Source organism: Ascidia mentula, chromosome 7 (assembly GCF_947561715.1).
Source record: "Ascidia mentula chromosome 7, kaAscMent1.1, whole genome shotgun sequence".
Classification (NCBI taxonomy): domain Eukaryota; kingdom Metazoa; phylum Chordata; class Ascidiacea; order Phlebobranchia; family Ascidiidae; genus Ascidia; species Ascidia mentula.
The window spans coordinates 4,644,984-4,667,900 of NC_138572.1; the positions used below are offsets into that span (position 1 = coordinate 4,644,984).

The 22,917-nt window shown below is 38.3% G+C and overlaps 1 protein-coding gene across 2 annotated transcripts; it reads left to right on the plus strand.

The window, feature by feature from the left end:
* The first annotated feature begins 715 nt into the window (after positions 1–715).
* LOC145908027 (uncharacterized) lies at positions 716–22,875 on the plus strand. Of its 2 annotated transcripts, none has more exons than XM_082995191.1 (48): positions 716–883; positions 986–1,072; positions 1,129–1,241; positions 1,476–1,580; positions 1,835–1,895; positions 1,965–2,033; positions 2,090–2,162; positions 2,694–2,838; positions 3,112–3,245; positions 3,313–3,415; positions 3,650–3,744; positions 3,879–3,959; positions 4,161–4,254; positions 4,477–4,629; positions 5,135–5,302; positions 5,747–5,848; positions 6,375–6,534; positions 7,174–7,220; positions 7,293–7,571; positions 8,090–8,249; positions 8,818–8,870; positions 8,945–9,065; positions 9,365–9,746; positions 10,400–10,670; positions 11,058–11,231; positions 11,570–11,682; positions 11,961–12,128; positions 12,223–12,422; positions 12,488–12,603; positions 12,703–12,810; positions 13,030–13,224; positions 13,754–13,974; positions 14,513–14,755; positions 15,045–15,192; positions 15,468–15,690; positions 16,133–16,264; positions 16,916–17,058; positions 17,409–17,500; positions 17,809–17,955; positions 18,360–18,592; positions 19,266–19,570; positions 20,081–20,176; positions 20,661–20,800; positions 21,238–21,303; positions 21,383–21,453; positions 21,794–21,902; positions 21,975–22,033; positions 22,513–22,875. In XM_082995191.1, exons 1-48 carry the CDS (start codon positions 741–743, stop codon positions 22,640–22,642), a joined length of 6,831 nt encoding a protein of 2,276 aa, XP_082851317.1. In that variant the 5' UTR covers positions 716–740; the 3' UTR covers positions 22,643–22,875. The 2 variants fall into 2 exon arrangements, with proteins under 2 accessions (XP_082851317.1, XP_082851318.1); XM_082995192.1 differs by having other exon boundaries at positions 8,948–9,065.
* The last annotated feature ends 42 nt before the right edge of the window (positions 22,876–22,917 follow it).

Sequence of the window (22,917 nt, forward strand, 5' to 3'; positions counted from 1 at the left end):
GTGCACATGGCAGTGTGGCCTGAAATAGAAAACTATTCGCGTTTTCTTTGCATGCGTTTAATTAAGCGAATGATTTGTTTGGAAGTTTGGCAAGCATAGACACATAGCCTGTTTATGCCACCGAGACGTATATTTTGCTTTCAATAGATATATAATACCGGCCCTGCTGTGTCGTGGAAAAGGATATGAACCAGCAGGGCCATTGGGAGTTTCGACACGGACATATTTCTTTCATAAAATATGGAGTAGTGTCTGTAATGGCGCTGTCTTAGCATACATAATGCACCACAAATTTGTCTATTTTTGTCGATAGATCAACGCGTTATTACAAATTATTGGCTTGATTATTACGACCATTTCGACACATTTTGGGGTGTGGGTGTACAAAACTATCACTATTGTATATTCCTGCAATATCAAGAAATGTTTTGGCTAATTATTTAGACTAAATCTAACTTTATTCCAACGTGATCCCACTATGTGTGAAATCAAAAGAAAGCAAAATTTAGTATTAATGGTCACGAAATGGAATCGTAAAAGTACGTATTTTCATTAGCCTTCTCGCGCCAGTTTAAAATGTTTTTCGTGTAACGGCTTTTTGTAACACTAAATTGCAGAAGTTATTCGTTGTTAATACGCAATAATGATACATGATTAAATGACCAACAGCTGGTAATGTGCTAAAGGTCTTTGCAATTACTTCGCAGAACAAATTAATAATGACAAACTATATTTAAAAAATGGAAAGCGAGTTCGGTCAACATTCCATTGTTCTTTCCGATTCTGACAATCAGCATTGTGACATCACACTAGACTGCGCAACTCCTAAACCGGTGTTGGCTTCGACAGCTCAAAAACGCAACATTAACAACAATTCCAGCAGGTTGTGTCACTAATGTGACCACTTATTTGTGTCTATTACATTTTGATTCTTAAACGATATATATGTATTTATTCTAGTTTTGATAGTTTTTTTTCGATTTAGATTTGATTCCAGCATTTCGGCAAACAACAACCAAACTTCTAGAGGAAGTTACATTCCAAGGCCTAAAGCAAGCCTCTCCAATACCAGGTTTTAATAACGCCTATGGAATATTGTACTTTTAAACAACTTAATTTATCTTATAGAGGGCCAACTAATAACCATTCATCAACTGGTTCTTCAATCAGCCCTAGAAGTGAAAACTCAAGTTTTAAAGATGATTCATCTCTCAGTATTCTGGATCTTAATGAAATGCCAGGTAATATGTTCTGTTTTGTGTTTGAACAATACTTATTTACATAGAAAGCTGCTGAAAGGTGTACACACTATTTCGATCTGTATGGTCTCATCAGTGCAGATGGTGATTGTGGTACTGGGCTAGCTTTTAAACTAGCAGACACACAAATTTCAACTTTGTGGTACCTTCCGGTCAATCGTCGTTCTGTTAGTTACACAATTCGGTTATTTGACATTGTTTTGTTTTAAATGACAGAAGCTAGAAGCTCTGCAAGTTTGGTTCATGTGAACAGCAAAACGAGCAGTATTGGAAGCTGGCTTGACAACTGCTTTTCAAGCAATGAAAATGATTTGCAGCCCGGTAAGACATTTATGGATCAAGTGCATTTTTAAGGAAATCTGTTGGTGTAAGAGTTCAATGTGGCCTTGTCAATATAACTGGATCAATCTCATTAAACCATAATGACTCTTATTCATAAAGCTGTAATTTCACATTTACACTGTGAATAATAATAGTAACCAAGATAGGCCATCCTACAGCTGCTGCAGTTGGATGATGTTTTATTTGCATATATTTTACATGTTGTTATAGTTGAACGCTTTTGTTGCTTTTAGATCCTAAATGTGGCGATGCACCCCAAAATGAACCAGCAAGTAATTTTTTTCACTTACAGAGGTTGTTACGATTTGTATTTTGCAATAATTAATGTTATTTAAATTATATTCATTATATATATATTTTTAGGGCGGAAGCAATCGACTTGCAGGAAATGTCTTTGGATTCTGACATGTTGGGATTGCCTCAATCCGCTATGTAAATTAATGTCTTTGTTTTTATCAGAAGCTTTTTTCATCAAAGTTCATCTACAGGCAAAAAGATAATCTCCCAGTCATGCAAGCCATGCCAAGGTCACCTTTTGGCAGTGATGAATCAATCAACTCTGTAAGTATATATTGTTTGTGAGGTTTCACAACCTTTTTTATCTCTTTCTATACAACAGTAAGCTTAAGTCTGTTATTTAAACAAAATTGACTGATATTGCTGAAATCAATTCCGTGTTTAAACCACACATTTCTATAATACAAGTGTAGCATTTTGTTGTTTAACTTGGTGCTTCTATTTAAGCATTAGATAACAGTAAGGGAGCTAAATTGAATGCACTATCACTTCTGTCTTTAATATAGTGTTGGTTGTAAAGGCACTTGTCCGATCCTTCACTGTGGGAGAATCGTAGACCTCTAGTTTACATATGTCTGGGGGGTCAGCCTAACTGTGTTGCATAATTTGTTATGATATTGCATCACAAGAGCGAGATAGTAAATATTATGGAAACACTTTGCATTTAGGTCCATGGTTTAATTGTTATGAGTTGAAAGTGGGAGTTCCCCTAGGAGTAGGTGTCTATATGGGAGAATCCTGTCTTGGTATATTATTGCATAGCTTCTGTCTTATCTGCGTGCGTTTGTGTCTCAGGAGTTTGAATTTGATGAAGCGGAGTTGGATTTAGAAGGTTTGATGAACGAAGACGACGAAGAACTCGATCAAACGATGAAAGCAAGTGGTGAAAATGAACAAGATGAACACAGAGAAGTGGATGGAGCAGAAAATCATCATCTTGGTTTGTTTTCATGCAAACTTTTTTTTAAACTTGTACATTTGAAAATCATATCTGTAAATTATGAAATAAACTTGTCATTAAAAAATGTATATAAACCATAATAATAAAATACAGTGTTTCTGATTTTTTCCTGCTATTATACACATAGTTAAGGCCTTTCTCACTTGATTAAAAATAATAATGTATACAATAACCTGTGCAGTGGGGCGATCCTATCAATCATCGGGTTGCATGAAACATTGCCATAATGTATATATTTATATTCCTGTGTAGAAATACAAGCAGATCTCCCTTCTGCAAATGAAAGCAAACAGTTATCTGACGATGCCACCACCTCCAATGCCACAACAATGGACTTTCTCAAGGGTTTAGGATTTCTATCCAGACCAGAACTACAGAATCAACCGGTATGTTGTTACAAATGCGAACAACTTAATATTACTGTTAATATAAACAATAAATAATTGTTAATAGGAGTCTGGTGTGAATTCACCCTGCAATGTTTCCAAGATGGATTCCAAGTACTTTGCACATATGAGCATGCAGTCCATTGATGATGATTCAAGAACATTTAATGGTAATTTTGAAACTAGAACTGGAGGTTATCATTTTTCACAACCATTAACTGGATAAAACAAATGCATGAAGTGTTTTTGCCTAACAACATTACATTTAAGTAAAGTGTTTTACACCAACAAAAATTGATCTGCAGAACTAATGGTCATTTGTACAGGCTTCTTTCTGTACTACCAGTATTTTGTAATCAGTGGATCACTATGTCACTGTGTACCTAAATATGGAGTTTATTTAGCATCGGATCCAGGCATTTCAAGTTCCGTAAATCTTCAACCCCAACAAGAACCTGAACCACAAGCTGCGAGTCCTGTTCCAGATACTAAAGCAGAGGTAAATTTTCAATGCAACCAAATCCAATTTTATAAATTATTTGATTAAAAACTGTTACATTTTGCAAATATTCTAGCAAAATTTATTATTTTTCATTTTTTTAACTCGTCACCTTTTAAACATTTCTTGTGCAGGATGTGTTTGATGGAAAAGTCTCCTCCTTCACTCCTCAAAGAACTTCCACAGTCGACAACGACTGCTTTAAAAACTGGCCTGTAAGTTGCCTACATACCGGTATTTATTCAGTAGGTAGAACTGATAAAATCCCATATGCAGCAAAATACATATAAGGTGCATTAAATTAATACACTTATTGTTACTTACCAATTTATACCAGGTTCACCAATTCTTTTGTTAAAAACTGGAATGACATGAAAATAAAATCACTAATTATCTATGTATCTTTTTTGGTGCAGCGTGACAATCCTTTGGACTTTTCTGCAATGGAATTTCAAAACGACTCCAAAATTCAAAAGGATATTTTTGGAGACGAACAGTTTGCGTCTGGTGGTTAGTGTTCGTTATGCATGTGTTGATGTATATATATTTTGTATTTTTAAACTCTATATCCAAATTAAAAATAACATTAAATAACTAATGGAATGCTGATATTATGCCTAAACCCCAGTTCAATACTCAAATAGATTTGATCAAAAATCTATTCAAATTACATCATCGCCAATTTTTGTCTTTAACTAAGCAATAACTTATATTGTTTTGTACATTTTGAAGGAAATGTTCATGCAATACTAGACCAAGAAGAAGAAGCTTTTATGAAGGAACACCAATTTTCTTTGGACGAAAACTTCCAAGCACAGGATCAGAGTGATAACCTGCAGGATTTCTCCACATACAGAACTTCTATGCTTACTGTTAACGATGACGGTTGGTTACCATGACAACTTTTTTACTATACTTTTGCCAAGTTTCACACTTGGTGGTTTGATCTGCAACTACAAAGAGTTTGAATCCTTTTTTCTGGGGTTTATGTTTTACTGCCTTATTGCACAAATAAGTCATTACTTTTGCTTTACCTCAAAAAAAAATCCAGCATTAGAAGTCCTTTTCCACCAAGTGGTAAAAATTTGAAATGCGTTCTAGCGTTGATCACTTTGCCAACACCTTGTTTTAATCAAAACAACTGCAAAAGGGGGAATTTGTATTTCTGTGATACCTTGCGTATAAAGGGTTAAATAATATGCATGTCAGGTTAACCAAAGTTTATTAATTTTGTATTTGAATAAGCAATAATGACGCTGTTTGAATACAGGCGAAATATTCTAGTGGTAAATGCGACTTTAGTTTGTCACAAAACTTTATTTTGCTTAAAACATCTTGATTTAAACGTAAACAGACCCACTTTACTTGAACTTGCCTATAATTCTGGCAGATGCGGGCAAGGTATCTATTGGAACGTACATGGCTGAACGGTCGGCAAAACTTGGTGACTGGGATGGTGCAAAAGCTAACGAACGACCTAGCTTTGGGCTCAAAGTTCGGACTCCATCACCACAGAAACCTTGTGGATTACTCAGCGATTCAACCTCATCCGGAACTGGCAAGTATTTTCAAAGAGGAAAATACAGTAATTCAACTGTATTTATTTCATAAGGATTTAAGCATAACACTGCGTTTTCTTCTGGTTGTAACCTTAAACTACTGAACATCTTCAAGTTAGAAATTTCACTTAACTTTAGTAAAATCATATACCTCGAAAAATAGTGTTAAAAGTGAAAATATTTTCTTGTACGAAACCGTCAAAATTCCTGCAATGATATCAGCAATGTATTTTTTTGCAAACTACTGCAACTAATTTCTTTGCCGTCACTGCCAGAGTTACTAATGAAACGTCGTAGAAATTACTGGTATAAAGATTTAACAAGATATAAATAAAACATTTTACCTCATGTGAAATTTGCAGAAAATACTAAATAAAAAAATAAAAAAAATACTAAATTTACACAGATTCCATCATTTTACATTTTCACCTTCATGTCAACAGATCCGAAATCATCACCAGGAGCCCCTGAATTAACTCCTAACAAATCTTCATCGACCTTGTCAAGCTCCATCAACCTTTCTCAATTTGCTGCGCTGGCAATGGGTACAGATAGCTTAAACATAACCAAATAACCTGCATACAGTTTCTTGCCACCTTTACAAATCGATGATTTATTGTTAAGCTTGTGGACCTGCATCACAATAACTACACTTTATTGTTAAAGATGAGTTTAAAAGTACCAGGCGAACATGTTGTAATGATTGAGATTGATAGCTAAAAGTGCCATCGTAAACTAAACGCATGATATACCTTGCTTAAAATGTATTATACATTGTAAAAGTCCTTCGTTTTGTAGGAAGTTATTTCTGTACAATGCAAACCGTACTATTATGATTAATGTGTAGATTTTGAAGATAAAGTGCAGCAAATAATCAAGATATGAACCAAATAAATCGTACTTGCATGCCAACATACCTGGGTATCCCAAAACGCTTATTATATTACTGTGCTACTTTTGCTGCCAGACAAACTACAGTTTAAACAGGACTGCTCCTCTGGCACAAATTAACGTACTTTACCATATTGACTACAAGTCAATTGCAAAGAAGCTACTTGCTTTTATACGCAGATGAAACGGTTAATAAATCAATGATGAACAGTTTGTCCAACGCCATTTCCAATATGTCAGCCAACATGAACAACGAGGACCTCGCAAAACTCATCGTCGCTCTTTCCAACCAAAAACTTGAGGAGCAAAAGAAAATGACGAAGTTAAAAAAGACATTCGTGTTAGTATCAATAGTTTTATATCCATATAGTTCAGTGGCACTCCGCCTTTTTCAATGTCAGAGCCAAGGAGCCTCATAATTATATGGCGGGTGGTAGAGGCCTGATTTCGAAGGAGGTTAGTTTTGTGAGCAAACGTTAACCTAGTAACACATTTGGACAAGCAGTTTGGTTTTTCAACCAAACTTGTTTTTTTTTACTCTGAAAAAACTTAAAAAAGTTCTTTCTAAATTGGGTCTCCTCATATTTTCTACAATCGCTCCTGATACTGAAGGCGCAAAAAAGAGTTAAAAGCCGGGGTTTAGAAACACTGGTACAGTTGGGTTTTAAAATACCAAAGTCCAGAGCCGCAATGGGGTTAATCTAAATGTGGAGTATTCCTGAGACTCAAAAGGGAGTAAAGGACGATCAGCGCCAATATATGTGCTTCATTTTTTAACAAAAATATTAATTCCGCCTATTGGCATCCTCTGTCTTATTTTTCTGTTATTTTTTTCAGTTTCTGTCTTATTCAAACGTAATGTGGAGTTAGCACCTTTTTCAGTTTTTTTTCCGAATTATCAACCAAATAAGAGTTTCTAATAAATTGCAACTAACTTTTCGGGCCACCGAGTTTATCTTATTTTCTCTTACGTTTTTAGTGTTCCCGCTACCCCAGCTTCAAGCACAAAGACACTAAGTTCACAAGGTGAGTTTAACGCCAGCGAAATGTGCAAAATTTTTTATTACAAATATACATAAAATATTCCATTGCTTACAGGTTCCATTCTGGATGCTTCGGACAGCAACGATCAATCCACTTTTACCGCCATTCAAAACCCTCCAGAAACTCCCCAACAAGAGCAGAACAGCACTCTTGTCTCCGATACACCGAACAAAGATAACGCAACAGCAAAAAGCGGGTCGACCACATTGCTTGCAGAGAAATCACAACGTTTTTCTGACGCATCGTCCATATCTTCCAATACCTCTAGCAAATCAAGTAGCAGCTCCGTTAAAAGTGATGACGCCAAAGATGGTAGTAAATCTGTTAGCAAAGGTATGTTATGGATACTTTACGCAGCAGAAGCAGCAGCATACTTATTTTGCGGAATAAAGGTCTTGCTTAATGGAACTGATTTTTTTTAACTAACTTAGATTAGGCGGCGGTAGCTGCATTTAGGTGTGCTTGGAATGACGTGATTTAAACCTACTTGACTGCTCACGTTATTTTTGTACATAATAACTTTCTTGGTTAGCGTGTTGTTCGATACTTATTTTTGTATACAACACTTTGTACTGCATAGCCATACAAGTCTTACGTCCATTTATATTTTTCAACATACGACTGTTGCACCTGTCTGTAGGACAACATTCATGTACTGTCTAAGTCATTCAAATGCCCATCGGGATTGCGGTTTCCCCAAATTTTTTCGACCAGAATATAACGCGCCTTCTTCACAATTTGGATTTTTTACGTTTGAGATACTCAACACGTGATAATGACGTGACGCTGGTTGTTAATGAACAAAAAAATCACTAAAAACTTGTATATATATTATTGTTATTATCAACCAGATGATGACCTCCTGCCACCCCCAAAAGGTGTAACATACGAAGCAGATGAACTTGCATCTTTACAACATGTGGAAAACATTTTCTCATCAGATTCCGCCATTTCCCAGTTTCTTTCTTCTACCAGAGCCAACCTCTCTCTTACCAGGGGATCGTTAAGCAGGTATACATATTGGTTAAGTGTTTTTTTTGTCTATACACCAAATTGTATAGACCAGTGGTTCTTACCCCCAGGAAGTTATAGGGTTGTAGGTGGGTAATATTCGACACTGAAATATACAAAAGTAATTGAAGAGTAATGTTATGTTGTGTATTGACTGTGTATCGTACACTTATTGGTAGTTAATCACGCAATGCGGTAAAAATGCAATAATTGAATTCTAAATTTCAAAGTTGGAAATATGGATTCCATTTGAACTGAAAGTCGGAAATGAATGAGGAAGGGTTAAGAACCACTTGTTTAGATTATACACCTAGTTTGGCACCGAAAGGTTAACGGCGACTTATGGTCGCCAGAAATTGGAAATCTTGCTTCACTCTGTACCACTGTAAAAATATTGCCTCTACTGCTTAACACAACTCAATACAAGTTATGAAAACAACCCTGGTGAGATTTGAATTCTTAACTCTGGGTTATTCCTGGAGCTCGTCGGTAATATATTGGACATCATGGTCAAGATGTACATTTAGCGTTTTTATTATGATTAAACTTTTTGCCTTGTTTTGTGCAGAGAAAGCATTGAAAATCTGCACAGAAAACTTCGAGTGCGCTTGGACGAAAAAGGTATTGAAATATCAAGTAAAACATGTGAAACCTATAAATACTTTATTGTTTTTCTCATCGGTTCATATTTTCAGAAGTCAGCTCAGCGCTTCCCGATGTAGTTTCGAACAAAACGACACAAACAGCTGATAAGGTTGACAAGAACGCGCAAACCGAACGTCTTTCAAAGAGTGATGGGGTTGATTTTGATACATGGTGAGTTAGGTTTTGTCAAGTAATGTTTACGTGTCATGATGATGAGGGTGAATGGAAAGTATTGCACACGTAAGGGGTCCAACCAAACTCAATATGACATTTGCTATTGCTTGGGATTCAATGTCAAGTGCTGTTGAAATAACTTTTTGCCGAATCTAATTTGTAGATTCCAGGAAAGTAAGTTGCAACTTTTGATTCCATTTGAATTTCTTTTTTCGGAAATGTTCAATTACAAATTTCCACCACCTGTGAGCATAAATCTAGGATACTAAAGTCCTTTGTCTGTTTTTTATATGAAGGAAAGACTTCAAGTCAAAGCATAACGACCTCGACTTGTCCTCAAGACCCTCAATGGACCCCCTATCCCAATCCTCACCCGACAAAATCGACTTCACAAAATTCGACAAATTCGATGAAACAAACATGTCTCGTCTCTCCTCCGCATTCCACCAACTTCTTCCATCAACAAGTTTCAATGAAATGGCGACGGTGGCCGAATACGATTTCGACCACCGGAATCTTCCACATTCCGGTTCTAGCAACCATTTGGATACGATTCGGGAAGAAGAGGAACCGGAAAAACGCGCCAGTCTGGAATCGAAACACGAATTGTCTTCTTGTTCGTCCGTGGAACCGGTTCCGAAAGCTTCGAGCACTAAATTTGACGCCGACCTGTCACAGGTAAGTGAGTATACATGAGAAAATAGAGTATTGGAATCGTCTCGACTCGGCTTCGATTCGAATCAATTCGATATTGTATTATGCAAATCAATAAATTCTTATGTTACGGATAAGATCACGCAGATCAGTTTAATTTTTTTAAATTTCAAAAAATTGTGTGGAATTATAGTGAGATGTGCAGTTTTGTAAATATTTTAAGAATATACTTTTGTTTTCACGAGCTTGAACTGTCTGTTGGATATAATTGATGCAATATATGAGTACTTGCAATTGCATGAATATTTTTGAATACAGTTCTAAATTATCGATGCATACATATACAGGTATATATATATATATATGAAGTGTAGCGTACACAGCACACCAGTGGTTCTCAAACTGTGCGCCGCGACGCCCTGGTGCATCGTCTTGAGTTTTGAAGGGCGTTGCACCACAATTTAAACAACAAAAATTAATATAAAAAACGTCCTAATAGATTTATAATCAGGTGCGGTAAAAATGCGGTGAATCTTTCCGTAAAAGTTTAAGAACCACTGGTTTGCACAAGCTAGCCATCCAGAGTTTTAATTTTACGTCTTACTTTTAAGAACCTATCACAGCAAAGTATTTACCCTATTAAACATGTGTCAAAATACCAAACCCTGAACTCACAGGCAAGCCGAGCTTCCAGCGATCGTCTCTCAGCCATCAGTTCCGTTCCTTCTCATCCTCCCAGCATCCACCAGCACTCCCAATACATGATCCGTCCTCCTATGGATGCAGGCCACCAGGAGCATCCCATCTACCCTCCTTACTACTCCACATCTTCAGTTATGCCTCCACATCCGGCCGCGTATCTTCCAGGACAAGCAGATATGTATCACAGAATGCATCCCAGCCTCTCTATGCCTCCTATGCCTATGCAAGGATCGATGACGTCATACGGTATGTAAATTTTACAATTGTCGTAAGTGTTGGTTGGTCTTTGTTGTTACAGTTGCCATTAAACTATTTTTTACCCAAATCGCTGAAAATGCATAGTAGAATATTTTGCAAATTCAAACTTTTTTCTAAAGGATTTTGAATTGCTTGCTCGTTTTCATCATACCCTCAGGAGTTCGTAAGGGTAATTTATGCAATTAAAGAATGCAATAAAGTAAAAATATCGGTATTATTTTTGTTAAATGCTGGCTGAGAGTGAGATTGCCAAGTAATGAGTGGGAAGATGCTGCTAGGCATACGATAGCATATGACTTCCGTTATAAAAACAAGAAAAGAGTCAAATTTGGAAAAAAAAACACTCCTGCGGCTCAAACGGTGTTTTTTCGTTAGGTCCAAGTTATATGATGGATCGTCGTTCGTTTGACTCTACTGTTTACAGCACACGTTCCCACCCTACACATAGTTATCCCACCATGCTACCTTACCCCGCACATCACAGTGCATCGGTGATGTCCTGCCCCCAAGATAGACGCATGTACCCACAGGAACAAGACTTTTTCGACGGTATAATGTCATTTTGTTCTTGAAATTCTTTGTTTGCAAAGAGAAATGCCCATTTTGTTATAAAGATTAAAAGCTGTTGCTTTTGGTAATTTCGGGTACATTTTTGGGTCAACGCCAAAGCTGGCTGTGAACACTGTGCCATTTTACTATCGTCAGTATTGAATTGTAATAAAAATTTGTATATCAAAGACGTGCAGTATATAAAACTGACATTTAAAAATTATGTTGTATTGTGTATTCGTTTTATAGCCGTGAATTTCATAATTTTCTGCAAAAAAATATTTATAATCATTATTTGTTATCAATAAATCATGGAAGGCTTGTGTTTTTTTCGGTAGGCGCTTCCAACATTTCAGCACCAGGCGAACTTGTCTTCGAGAACGTTCTGTGCGTCGGTGTTCCGGAAAAAAAGGAAATCCCCATCAAAAGTACTTCAGCCAGATGGATCCAGGTACTGTATTTGTTCGAAATCTGTCGTTAAAGATTGCCAGATACGCTGATATCTGTGTGTGGAAAAACGTATCGTTGCGAAGGAGCTAGTTGAAGGTGAATTTCATTATAACACACAGCCGCAGATTTTTTGATCAATGTAAGCCGCCCTCGAACATAAGCCGCACTAACCATGGGTGAAAAAACTTAAAGAAGCCGCGACTTACAATCGAGTAAATACAGTTATATTTGAGAATACGGTACTAAAATCACAATGGGAATTAAGTGCTCCTATTTTAGGTTCAAATTCGCCCAGTTTCGGTGACAATAAATCGACAAACTGCTCCCCACGGACCAGAAAGTTACGTAACTGTGAAGCGAAAACACGTCATAGGACCGCACAGCGTCGAGCACGTTGACGTCACGCTGGTCGGTCACGTGTCCGGAAGACATGACGTCATTCTCGAGGTCGGTGTCGCATTTTTTGTTTTTATTCTCATTTTCTTTTCATACGTGAACAAAAATTTTCATGACAAAAATTATAAACTCGTCAAACTCACAGATGACGTCACACCTCATTGCGATGGAAGGAACCAATCAGCAGGACCCGCGGTGTCACGTGACGACCGTGAACGTGCGAGCCAACGTGGAGGCACCGTCGGTTTTACTTTTTGATACTCCAGAGATGCCGCGAGATCAGCGGTCACGCGCCGTTGACTTCGGCGAGGTTGTGTACGGCGCCACCAAGTGTTTGCCTCTCAGGTTAAGTTTCTATTGTAGGTAATTTAACCGGACCTTTACAAGGCGTTTGTGTGTTAACGATGCAGGGTCCTAAACCAAGGCAAAGTTGAGACTCCAGTTCGACTGGTGGCGTACTCTAGTGCTACGGATCGAGCTGTTTTCTCTTTGTCACCGACTTCTTCACGCACGAATCGCCACGGAGGTATAATTTACTGTTTTTTTTTGTACTTTAAATTTTACAACGACCTTTTTCCCATTGCATGGGGTTGAATTTATCCCAACGATATTTTTATGTGTGCAGAAGGTTCTGGAAGCGGGATGTCTGTCCTCAGAACTCTGCTGCCAGTTTCAACACAACCCATTACTGCTTGGATCCACATTCACTCGCTTCCACGACAATCCCCTCCACGTATGTATCTAAGTAATACAACGACCTTCATAACGAAATTCCTTCCAAATGACCTATGTATAAATAGGTAAACGTATAAATACGTGTTTTTAGACGATTTGGCTAGTTCTTAGTTAATGCAACGCATAGAAAATCCGTGTTTGATATTCAAAGTGTCTTTGGGAATGCTGTGAAAGCAGAATATAATGCAGTATTTCACAAATTGTCAATCTTTGTTAGCCGAAAAACCGGAGTCTGTGGAAGCACGAGTTGTAGTTATTCTCGACGCCGCTTTGAAGCCGCAAGATGGCGCTAGCGGGTCGTTACCGCAAGAACAAACAGCTCTTGATTCGATCACTGCAAAAGCTATTCTCGGTATAGGAAAATTACATGCACCGAGAAGCCAACAGACGATGTGTTTGAGTGCTGTGAAAGGTACGTGAAGTCCTTTTCTTTAAAAAATGGTGTTTTGTGACAAGAATTCCGTATCTGCAAACTCACTGACAACGTGTTTTACACAGGTTAAAAAGATAGAACATAGGTTAAAAAAGATAGTTTGTGCCAAAAACTTTTTCGAAATACCAACTGTTCTATGTAAAAATAGGAACCATGACTCAGTTGTCATTCAGTGAAAGCTAAGAACAGAAAGTGCTAATTCCGATCCGTTTCGTCAAAGTCCTGTTCATTTGCATTATTTTTCTTTTTTTATCGGCAGTAATATGTAGACATGTATAAAGTTTGTGCCAAAGTAACAAAAATATTGTTTTTAAATAACCAACTTTTCAATTTAAAATAGGTAAACTTTAACCAGCTTTCTTTGTACCGTTTAGGTGTTTTTTTTTTATCAATTTCCTATTTTATTTTCACTCTAATCATTTGTCTGTGCAGCTCTCAGATAATTATTTCCTTAACTGCGTCTACAACTTGTCTGCTAAACCTTTGTACTGTATATATTGCATTCAAGGTTCCAAACAGAGCCGATCCTTTCCCGTGAAAAATGCTGGCAACATTTCGGTCCAAGTCGAATTTCTCGTGCAAGCTCACGACGACCACTTCGCGGTCACTCCGAGCACCGCAGCTCTGCCGCCAGGTGGCGATGTTGATCTGACTGTCGATTTTGCCCCGCCTCCCGACACGCCCCTTGTTCCTGGAGCTGATGGGATTTCGACACTCGTGTTAATGAACGTAGGTGTTATTTATTTGTTTAGTCTTTCGGTAAGGGTTTGGTGCAGCGAGTTTGGGTAATTGGTACACTAACAAATTAGCAAAACTACACAAAAAAGAAGCTATCTTTACAGTTTTGTATCTAAATCCTTACAAGTTGTTGGGTTTTTTTGCGTTATTCTCTTTGATGCTGGTCAGTGTATAATGTTGAACGTATTTTCATGTAATAACCCATGGATGTTTCTGCATAAGAACACACTTTGTGAGCATATGAAAATATATATGAAAAAACTTTACGCAAAACATATCGTATAGTATTACTTGCAATTTGGCAAAAGCTTGTTCCAAAATAATTCTTCTAGTGCAATTACTTTTATTTTACTGTTATTTACCGGCGTTTCGCCATTACCCTGAGAAAGCCTAACTGGATAACATGCGAAACGACAGTGAATAAAAATAAAAAAGTAATTGTGCCGGAACAGATTAATTAAAATAAAAACTACAACGTATATTCATTTCATAACAACGCACTGAAAACATCACCCAATTAAATTTGCAGGTTCTGCCATCCGGCCCACAATTCGAAGTCAAAGTATCCGGTAACCTCGCCGTCAAACCGCCTCGCTCGTCCGTCGGCTCTGGTGCGCCCACTAGCTTGTTGACAAACAAAACTCGCCTCCGGTGGGGTGGCGTTGCGATAGGAGAGTCGACACGACAGCGATTGATGCTGAGAAGCGGACCGTGCGAAAACCCCTTTTCTCTTCGAGCTACAATCAAGAGCGATAACTCAACCAGTTTTCAGGTTTGTGTTTTTTGCTCTCTTTTTTGCGTATGTACCAAATAATGGTAATACCGATCGTCACAAGATGTACTAATTACAATTTTCGTGGTAGACGTAGATTATATATACCAGTTGTACCAGACATGGACAAGGTATGGGCCGTCTGTCAAATTTGTGCTAATTTTTCGTGACATCGGAAAATTTCAATAACTTCCCAAACCGATTTAATAATAATTGTTGAATAAAATACCCTATTTTCTTAAAAACCATCAGCGATATTAAGCGTTTTTTTTACTACATTACGTCACAGATCGTGACGTCAGAGTCTGGTTGCGAAGAATTGTCAAGCAGATGCGACATGACGATGACGCCTGGTGAAGACAAACCCGTCCACGTGTTGTTCGCTCCGTCTCGTCGGAAATTAGTCAAAGCTAAACTGGAAGTGAAAACGCCAGTTGGTAAAACTACCTCGCTTAACACTTTTTCATAGAATTCAAAACTTAAATTTAAGCGTCATGTAAATTCGCGGGGATTAAGGCACATAATTCTAATCCGAATCAAATCAAATTTGTAAACGGGCTTTGCTTATGTTTTAAATTTTTTTTCTCACAATTTCAAATCTAAGTATGTTCTCCGAATCCCATCCTGTATGAATACAGACCAGTAAACTGTTTTATTGCACCCTACTTTTAGTATACACTCATATACACCACCGCCCATTCGTGCTTTTCAGATGATCTGCCAGCCACAAAGTACACGATCCCGTTAAGTGGATACGGAGGCAAGAGTGACGTCACCGTCGAAGGGCTAGTCGCGTCAGACCGAAAGGGGGTTCCCCTGTACAACGGCAACCAGGTCCAAATTTTCTCTCTGAGAGCGAAAATAGGAGGCGGGGACGGCTTCGTTGTCAAGAACGTCGGCTGTCGATCGGCATATCTCAAGTTGGTCGTTTACAGGTGATGACGCATAAATGCGGTCTGTTAAATTTGCCTTCGTTGTTGTTCAGTCGACTTTTTTATGCGATATTCCAAATACAACGCAGTAATGTTTCATGCAATGGTATGATTGGCAGGATCGCCCCCCTGCGCAGGGCCTTGCTTGGTGATCACAGCTATAATTTCGAGATCATTACGTTTACAGACTTCACAGCCCAGGCGTTGCAGCCTAGCTGGATCAGCCACTTTCCGAATATAACACTATTAATTTATAAACAATAGAGCCAGTAATGTTTTTTATATAGTGAACTGCAGACAGGACCATTGCTTCGACCTTAAAGCTGCACTGGTTAGACATATCAGGTCGAAACATAAGCCCTGTCTGCAGCTTACCATATAAAAACAACTTGCATTGCCTTCAGTTTGGTAACAATCTGCTTTCGTGCATTTTTTTCGCATCCAGTGATCCTTCATGCAAGCAAGTGACGTCAGAGGTCACGTGCCGTCCGTCCCAGTTCATTCTCCAGGAACGACAAACTCGTACAATCGCCCTCCGCTCATCCGAACCTGCTCAATCGTGTTTCGTCTGCATATGGTAAGATTGACACCAAATCAATGTAAATATCCGACAGTGTTTTTTGGGCTTAATTTTTAGTCGAAACGTCAACGAACATATTTGAGGAATGGAACCAATAATATGTTTAAAGTGAGCTGCTTACAGTACTAATGGTTTAGCATTCTTTGGCTTCTGGTGTTACCACCTTGCTGTGCCCCAGTCGGTTGTGGTTAACCTGGTTTCTAGGGTGTATCGGCGACTGCATAGTTTATGCCACAAAGTCACAACGCTGCACTAATGAGATCTAATAGGTGGAAACAGAGTGCAGCTCACTATACGAACATGTCACTGTGATATTAGTCGTGAGCCTGCTTATGTATTTCAGGATTATAAACAAATCAGTGAATTAAATATGACTGAAAAAGCATTTACAAGCCATAGAGCCAATGATATTCAAGTTTGACGTCATAAATTAAAACCGTGTCCCTGTCTGCAGCTCACAAAAAGTATCGTTTGTCAATAACTGGATCGAAAAGCAAAGCCACATTGACAATTTAAGACTAATTTGTTGCTGCCAGGCGTGATGTTAAATTAAGTCAAACAGCATTTGAGTTGATGAAATTTAAGACTAATTTGTTCAAATATATTGTGGAGCATGACAACACAAGCTAAAAACTAATTGCTTCGTAGGAATGGAGACGAGCTTGCAAGGCAACAACTGAAGATCGCCTTAAGAAGCCGAAGTTCTGCTGCTTCTCTTGTCAAGAAATATGTCCCCGAAGAATTCGGTCATCTTCGTTCTGTGACATTTGATGGGGTTTTTGAAGGCGAAGGTATGAAAGTATTTTTGAGAACTAGCTTAACTGTAGATTCACGGTAAAATGCAAACAATTTGCACCTCATTTGCGTGTAGTTTTGCCCAAACCTGACTTGGAACTCGATTTTTCATATCTCGCAATGACTTGGCGGGAAAAGGTGGCTTTGTTCTATCTTGGCTGCGATGCCCAGAAGAACCCAATACACCTAACTAAGGCCATGTCAATAGCGACCGAAACGTTTTGTTGATGTTAAACTTGTTGTCTTTTTGTCGAAAAAAAAAAAACATTTTTACGGATGCATTATCAGTTTAGACGTTTTGTGGATTCTATTTTGTCCACGTTCAAATGTCTCACGTTTTGTTCAGATGCTAAAGCGGAGGAAGACTTGAGTGACCACGAACCACATGCTTTTGACGTTCAACTCTTTTACTCCAATATTCGTCAAGTTGGCGTTGAGGTAAGAATTGGTTTATCGCAGTTATTTCACCCTTGGCATATTTCGGAATTGGAAATAGTTACCCACTATATATTACCACAATACGGCTCCTCCGGCAATATGTTCATTACATCATCGTTTCGGTTACATTGCAGCAACCTTCATCAAGATGTAGAACAGTATTTAGGAGTGAAATATGCCTTGCAGCATCAGTGGAATATTAATTTATTGGCCTAATATATACATATAACTTAATATTAATATCATTAAACTTGTCGGTTATTCTTCGCCTACTTTGGTTAAAACATAGCTTTTATTTTCTGTAACAGTTTGTTGCTAAGCAACCGCAGCCCGACCTTCTTTCATTGGCCGGATCGGACCAATCAAAGGCGACCGACATGGTTTCCAAGCAACTGCGCGGTGAAGCGGAACGTGATATGGAGTACCTGTTGTCCAAATTATCTTCCAAACCACAGGTAATATACCGACATGTGACATAACCTCAGATAGTCATACAAACAGTAAGGCACTGGTCATATGTTTATTTGAGCGCTTTCCTAGGCTTTGTGGTACAGGTCCTTAAGCTTCCAAGAAACTTTACCTTTTGTAGTATTGCTTTTGCAGGTGTTTTTTTCAATAGCATTGAAGTATGGCATTAATAATGGCATTTATTATTATTTGTTTGAAAGAAATATCACGACAAAAATGATGCAACTCCCTTTAAAGTTTACCACGTAACACACACTGCGACGTGTTTCAAAACTTGCAAAATATTAAAAAAAATAATGGGTTTTCTTGTAAAAACGTTAGGAACAGTTGGTATTTCCCTTTAAATATCCAATGGAGTCTACTTACATTTTACCATAACCAAACTTACCAGGTTCCAACCAAGCCCTTGCAGGCACAAGAAGTGACCAAAGATTCCACACCCTTCTCATTGAACTGGGACGTGAGCCCCGCCTACATCACGCTGGCCACGCCCACCAGCAAGGGAATTCCCCAAGCCAGTCGCGTGAAGATCATCAACAGATCGTCGGCGTCGCTTAATTATGACGTCGTGTGGCCAGGTCACTACTTGACCATCACTCCCAACCAAGGACGCGTCGAACCTGAGTAAGTAGTTGGTCACGTGACTCGTACGGTTTTGGTGTGGTCACGTGATTCTTTTTCTTGTTTTATTTTGAGAAAACGGCGCCTTTGCGGTTTTGCGTTGTTTGTTTGACGTTATTAAAGCCTTCTATTCTGGCAAATTTATTGATTTTGTAACATTTTAAATAGTCCACAAACTCTATATTGTACCCTTAAAGTAAGTATTTACCTCCGAACTGAGGACCAGTTAATATGATTTTTCAAAAATCTATCTCCCATTTCATATTTATAACTGTATCGAAGCAGAATTTAGTCGTACTAATGCATACCAAGGCTGGTCTGCTCTCCGTAGGTGATATATATTTTCTCCAGTTATGAATGTTATGGCATTGTAAACTTACCTCGGTCATCCCATCTTAAGCACACATAAATGTCTACGTTGTGTTAAGTGAAAGATTAACACCTTTAAATTATATCCCTCCTTATCCGTTGGGTACCAAATTAGGTACCGATCAACAGAGATGTGTGCCTGCTAGTCTACCAGCTAGCCCTGTGGCACAGTCACCAGCTGCACCAATGAGACCTTATAGATCGAAATAGTGTGTACACCTGTCTGCAGCTCTCATAACCAACTTAATTAACGGATAGCACTTGGACACTTGTCATCTTGTCATCTGTTAAACTTTGATGTTTTTAGATCCGCCACCATTCTTCTTATCAACGCCAACCCGTCCATTGCTGGAAGCAGGGAGCTCCTCCCATGGTGTGGACAGGCTATGGTGGTGGCTGGTGGGGCAGGATCGGACAACACGAGGGTCATCCACCTCCAGATTAAGAGCTCGGTTGCCCCCGAGTCCGACTCCGCATGCTCTACTTCTCGTACGAGTGGGTTCTCCTCCGAGGATGACTTGGCATCCGTTTCTGTGTCCAAGCAACCTCCACAATTACGGCTTGCCAGTCACGTGGTGGATTTTTGTGACGTCGGCGCCGGGGCGAGCGGAAGTGAGTGGTCGTTTGTGGTAGTTTTTAAATCTTTTAGTTGTTTGCTGCAGTTCTAGTTGAAATTAAAAACGATTTTTTTTTATATTCGGATTTTTAGATGTTTTTAAATGGATTCCAACAATACTTGCTTCGTGAAAAGCCATTATACAACTGTTATTCAGTCAATTTAATTTTTAAAGTATTTTGTGGCTAACTGTTAATGTGTCAAAATTTCGAAATTTTTGAAAGAAACTTAACCACTGGTTTCTATTTTAAGCCTTCAGTCCTGTGAGACCTAGAAACTTATGATGCCTTACTTGGCAAATACATTTTCTCTAGGATTTTGTTATCAAACTTACATAGTAATACTGTGATGTATAGAATTATAACATTGAATATAAACAAAGCTAAGGCAGTTACTGCCTTGACAATAATAAATTATCTTATTCACGAGTATTATTCCTGTATATTCGCTTGTTGTCCGTTTTAGTGTTAATTTACCATATTTTACTACCGTATATTTGAATGCAGAATCACACCTCGAATTTCGCAACATGTCTAAGCAAGAAACCAAGTGGGTGCTGACGTCATTTGCTCCAGCATACGTTAAAGATGCTGACTCGTCAGGTTTGTATATTACTTAATATTCATGTGTACCGATCTGACACGTACAAAATGAATATAGGGTATATACAAGAAGTCACGGTTATTTTTATGGTGGACGCCCTAGAAGATACGAGCGTCCTTTTTTGAGATTTCTTCTTACTTGTGACTGGGCGTGCTTATTTTCAGCCAGTTAAGCAGTTTTTGCCATGTGCGTACCGTTTTTCAACAAAATGTCTCGAACACTGGCAAATGTTATCGTTTGCCATTCTCTAAAGGTCGAAATCTGTAAAATGTAACAATATTGCAGATTGCAGGCAACTTAATATTAACAACATGTTCAACGTTTTGCATTAATTTTAAACCACCTCATTTTTAAGCATAAAAAATGCCTTTGTATTGCACGTTTTGTAAAGAGCAAGACTGTTAAAACAAACCTGTCCACCGTGGCAAAAACATCACAAACCTTGGGCAATGTTTACGTAACTTTTTGTTCACGTTAACGTAGGTGACGTATTCCGATCAACTTATGCCGTCTTCGTATTCTCTCATACATCTGGTCGATTGGAACCGGGAGCCAGAATTCAAGTTCCCGTTACATTCAATCCAATGAATCCTGGACTTTACACACAACATTGGGAGATTGAGGTCAGTTTTCATAGCGTTTTACGTTTATCATTCATTCCTATAGTTTCATCGTTTGAGTTTTTTCGTCTAGGCTCGGTGTATGTGGTTGGGGTTGTTGGTTATCGCAGGTTGAATGCATTTAAGCGGATTTTTTTGTACAAAAAGTGTTCCCGATTTGGGACAATAGTCTTATTTTTTTTCCAGAATAAGGGTTTTGTGGAGTTTGGGTATATTGACTGCAAAAAAATTAACGCTAAAATTGACATTACTTAAGTCAGCGGTGTTTATGAATATTATTGCAAGAAGAGCTGTATTTTATAAATCTGAATCAGGGGTTCTCAGTTTTTACCCATAAGGTTCAAAGGCGTCGCAGCCAAGGCATTGTAGCCAAGCTGGATCAGTACTTCTAGCTAACCAAAGAATGTTTTTTATTTCTTACAACTTTCCACTTTTTTCAGTATCACGAAGTAAGCGACACACCGGCCGTCACGCTTCAACGAGCGAAAATATCTCTACAGGGCCAGGTCAGCACTGTCAATAAACAATTTATCGGTCTCCATTGCCTATAGCTACAGTTTACATTGTCAAATTTTTCTATTACAGTGTATCAAAAATTCCGCCTCTCGCCGACCAATCCCTTCCTCTACTTCGGCGACTTTACGCAAAATGAACAAGTGGGGACATTGTTCTAAACATAAATGTTTTCTAGTATGGAAAATGTGGATCTTAACAATAGATAACACAGGGCGTATATTTATATTTTTCTAAATGATACCGACCTGATCCTATTTTAAATCTAGTGCTTTGTGTGTGTTGTTCTAAACACACTTTGTAATATTTCCACGTCACTTTGAATACTTTAACGTGTCTCTCACTATTAAACGTATATGTTAAGTTTGTTAACAGCAAAAATGGAATTGAAGCGACTTACAATACGACAGCTTATGCGATAGTATTATCGCCCAACAGTCGGGAGTTTAACGAATACAAACTCTCCCGTTCTTTTTATCCAAGGAGCGATATTTACATATCAGAGGACACGTACACGTTTGAACCAACGCCTGTCGGAAAATCGTCCTTGCTTAAAATCCCAATCAAAAACAAGAGCAAAAGTGCGCACACTGTAAGTTTGTGGAGTCTAATTTGAGCAAATAATTATGTACCAGGTAAAACCTACTGACAACATTGTTTCCAGGTGAAATTTGTAAACATTCGTCCACCCTTCCATACAGCTCACCTTAAACACACCGTTAGGTAAGAGTTACTGGTAATTTACAAAAAAGGCACATTTCTTTGCAGAATTACATTTATGCCGTTAATTTTAGCATGTAGAAGTAATGCCATGCTCACGCATAGCAAGGCGGGATTTTAGCATGTAGTTGACGCAATACCTCTGCAGTCGAACTTCTGCAGACCAAACAATCATGGGCTTTTAGGGCTGATATCGTTTTGGCCAAATGATAGATTTATTGACTAATTCCATGAACTAAACTTTGATTGGCTCTGAGATTGGGAATTTCTTCCTCAGCAGGACTCCTACTCAAATTGGATGTTATTTCATTATAATATTGAAAAAACGTTGCAGTTCTATGGCAATTGGCGTCTACCGCCCCAAATCGCCAAATAGCTCCACAAAGAGGTTTGTATGGTAACAGACCCCTTGGAGAAATTTGTGGATCACAAAACCAAACTTTCATAAAAACCATTTAACCATTTTTTCCATCGTGCGACAGATCCATGCACTGTGCCAACTTACCTGTAACGTTCAAACCGACCAGTGTGGGATCGTACACTGGCACACTTGTCGTACAAACAGAGAACGGAGAATCCATTCACGTAACTTTGAAAGCGGTGGCCGGTTAATGGATGACCTTGTGTAACCCATGTTTCCCTTTTTTCTATTTTTGTTATACGTAGTGTTGTGTATTTGTTCAATGTCCATGTATTTCATGTCGTAGAATGTAAACTTTATTTGCTGCTACATTGTTATCATTATTTTGTTGTTATTTTTTGTATAGATGTGGAGTATTTATGTATGTTGGTGAGCCCTGCGGGCAGTTTTGCTTCCTTATTATTTTGTTAATAAATCTAATTTCCTGCACCTACTTAAAGATAATATTTTAGTTTGACCACCCTTG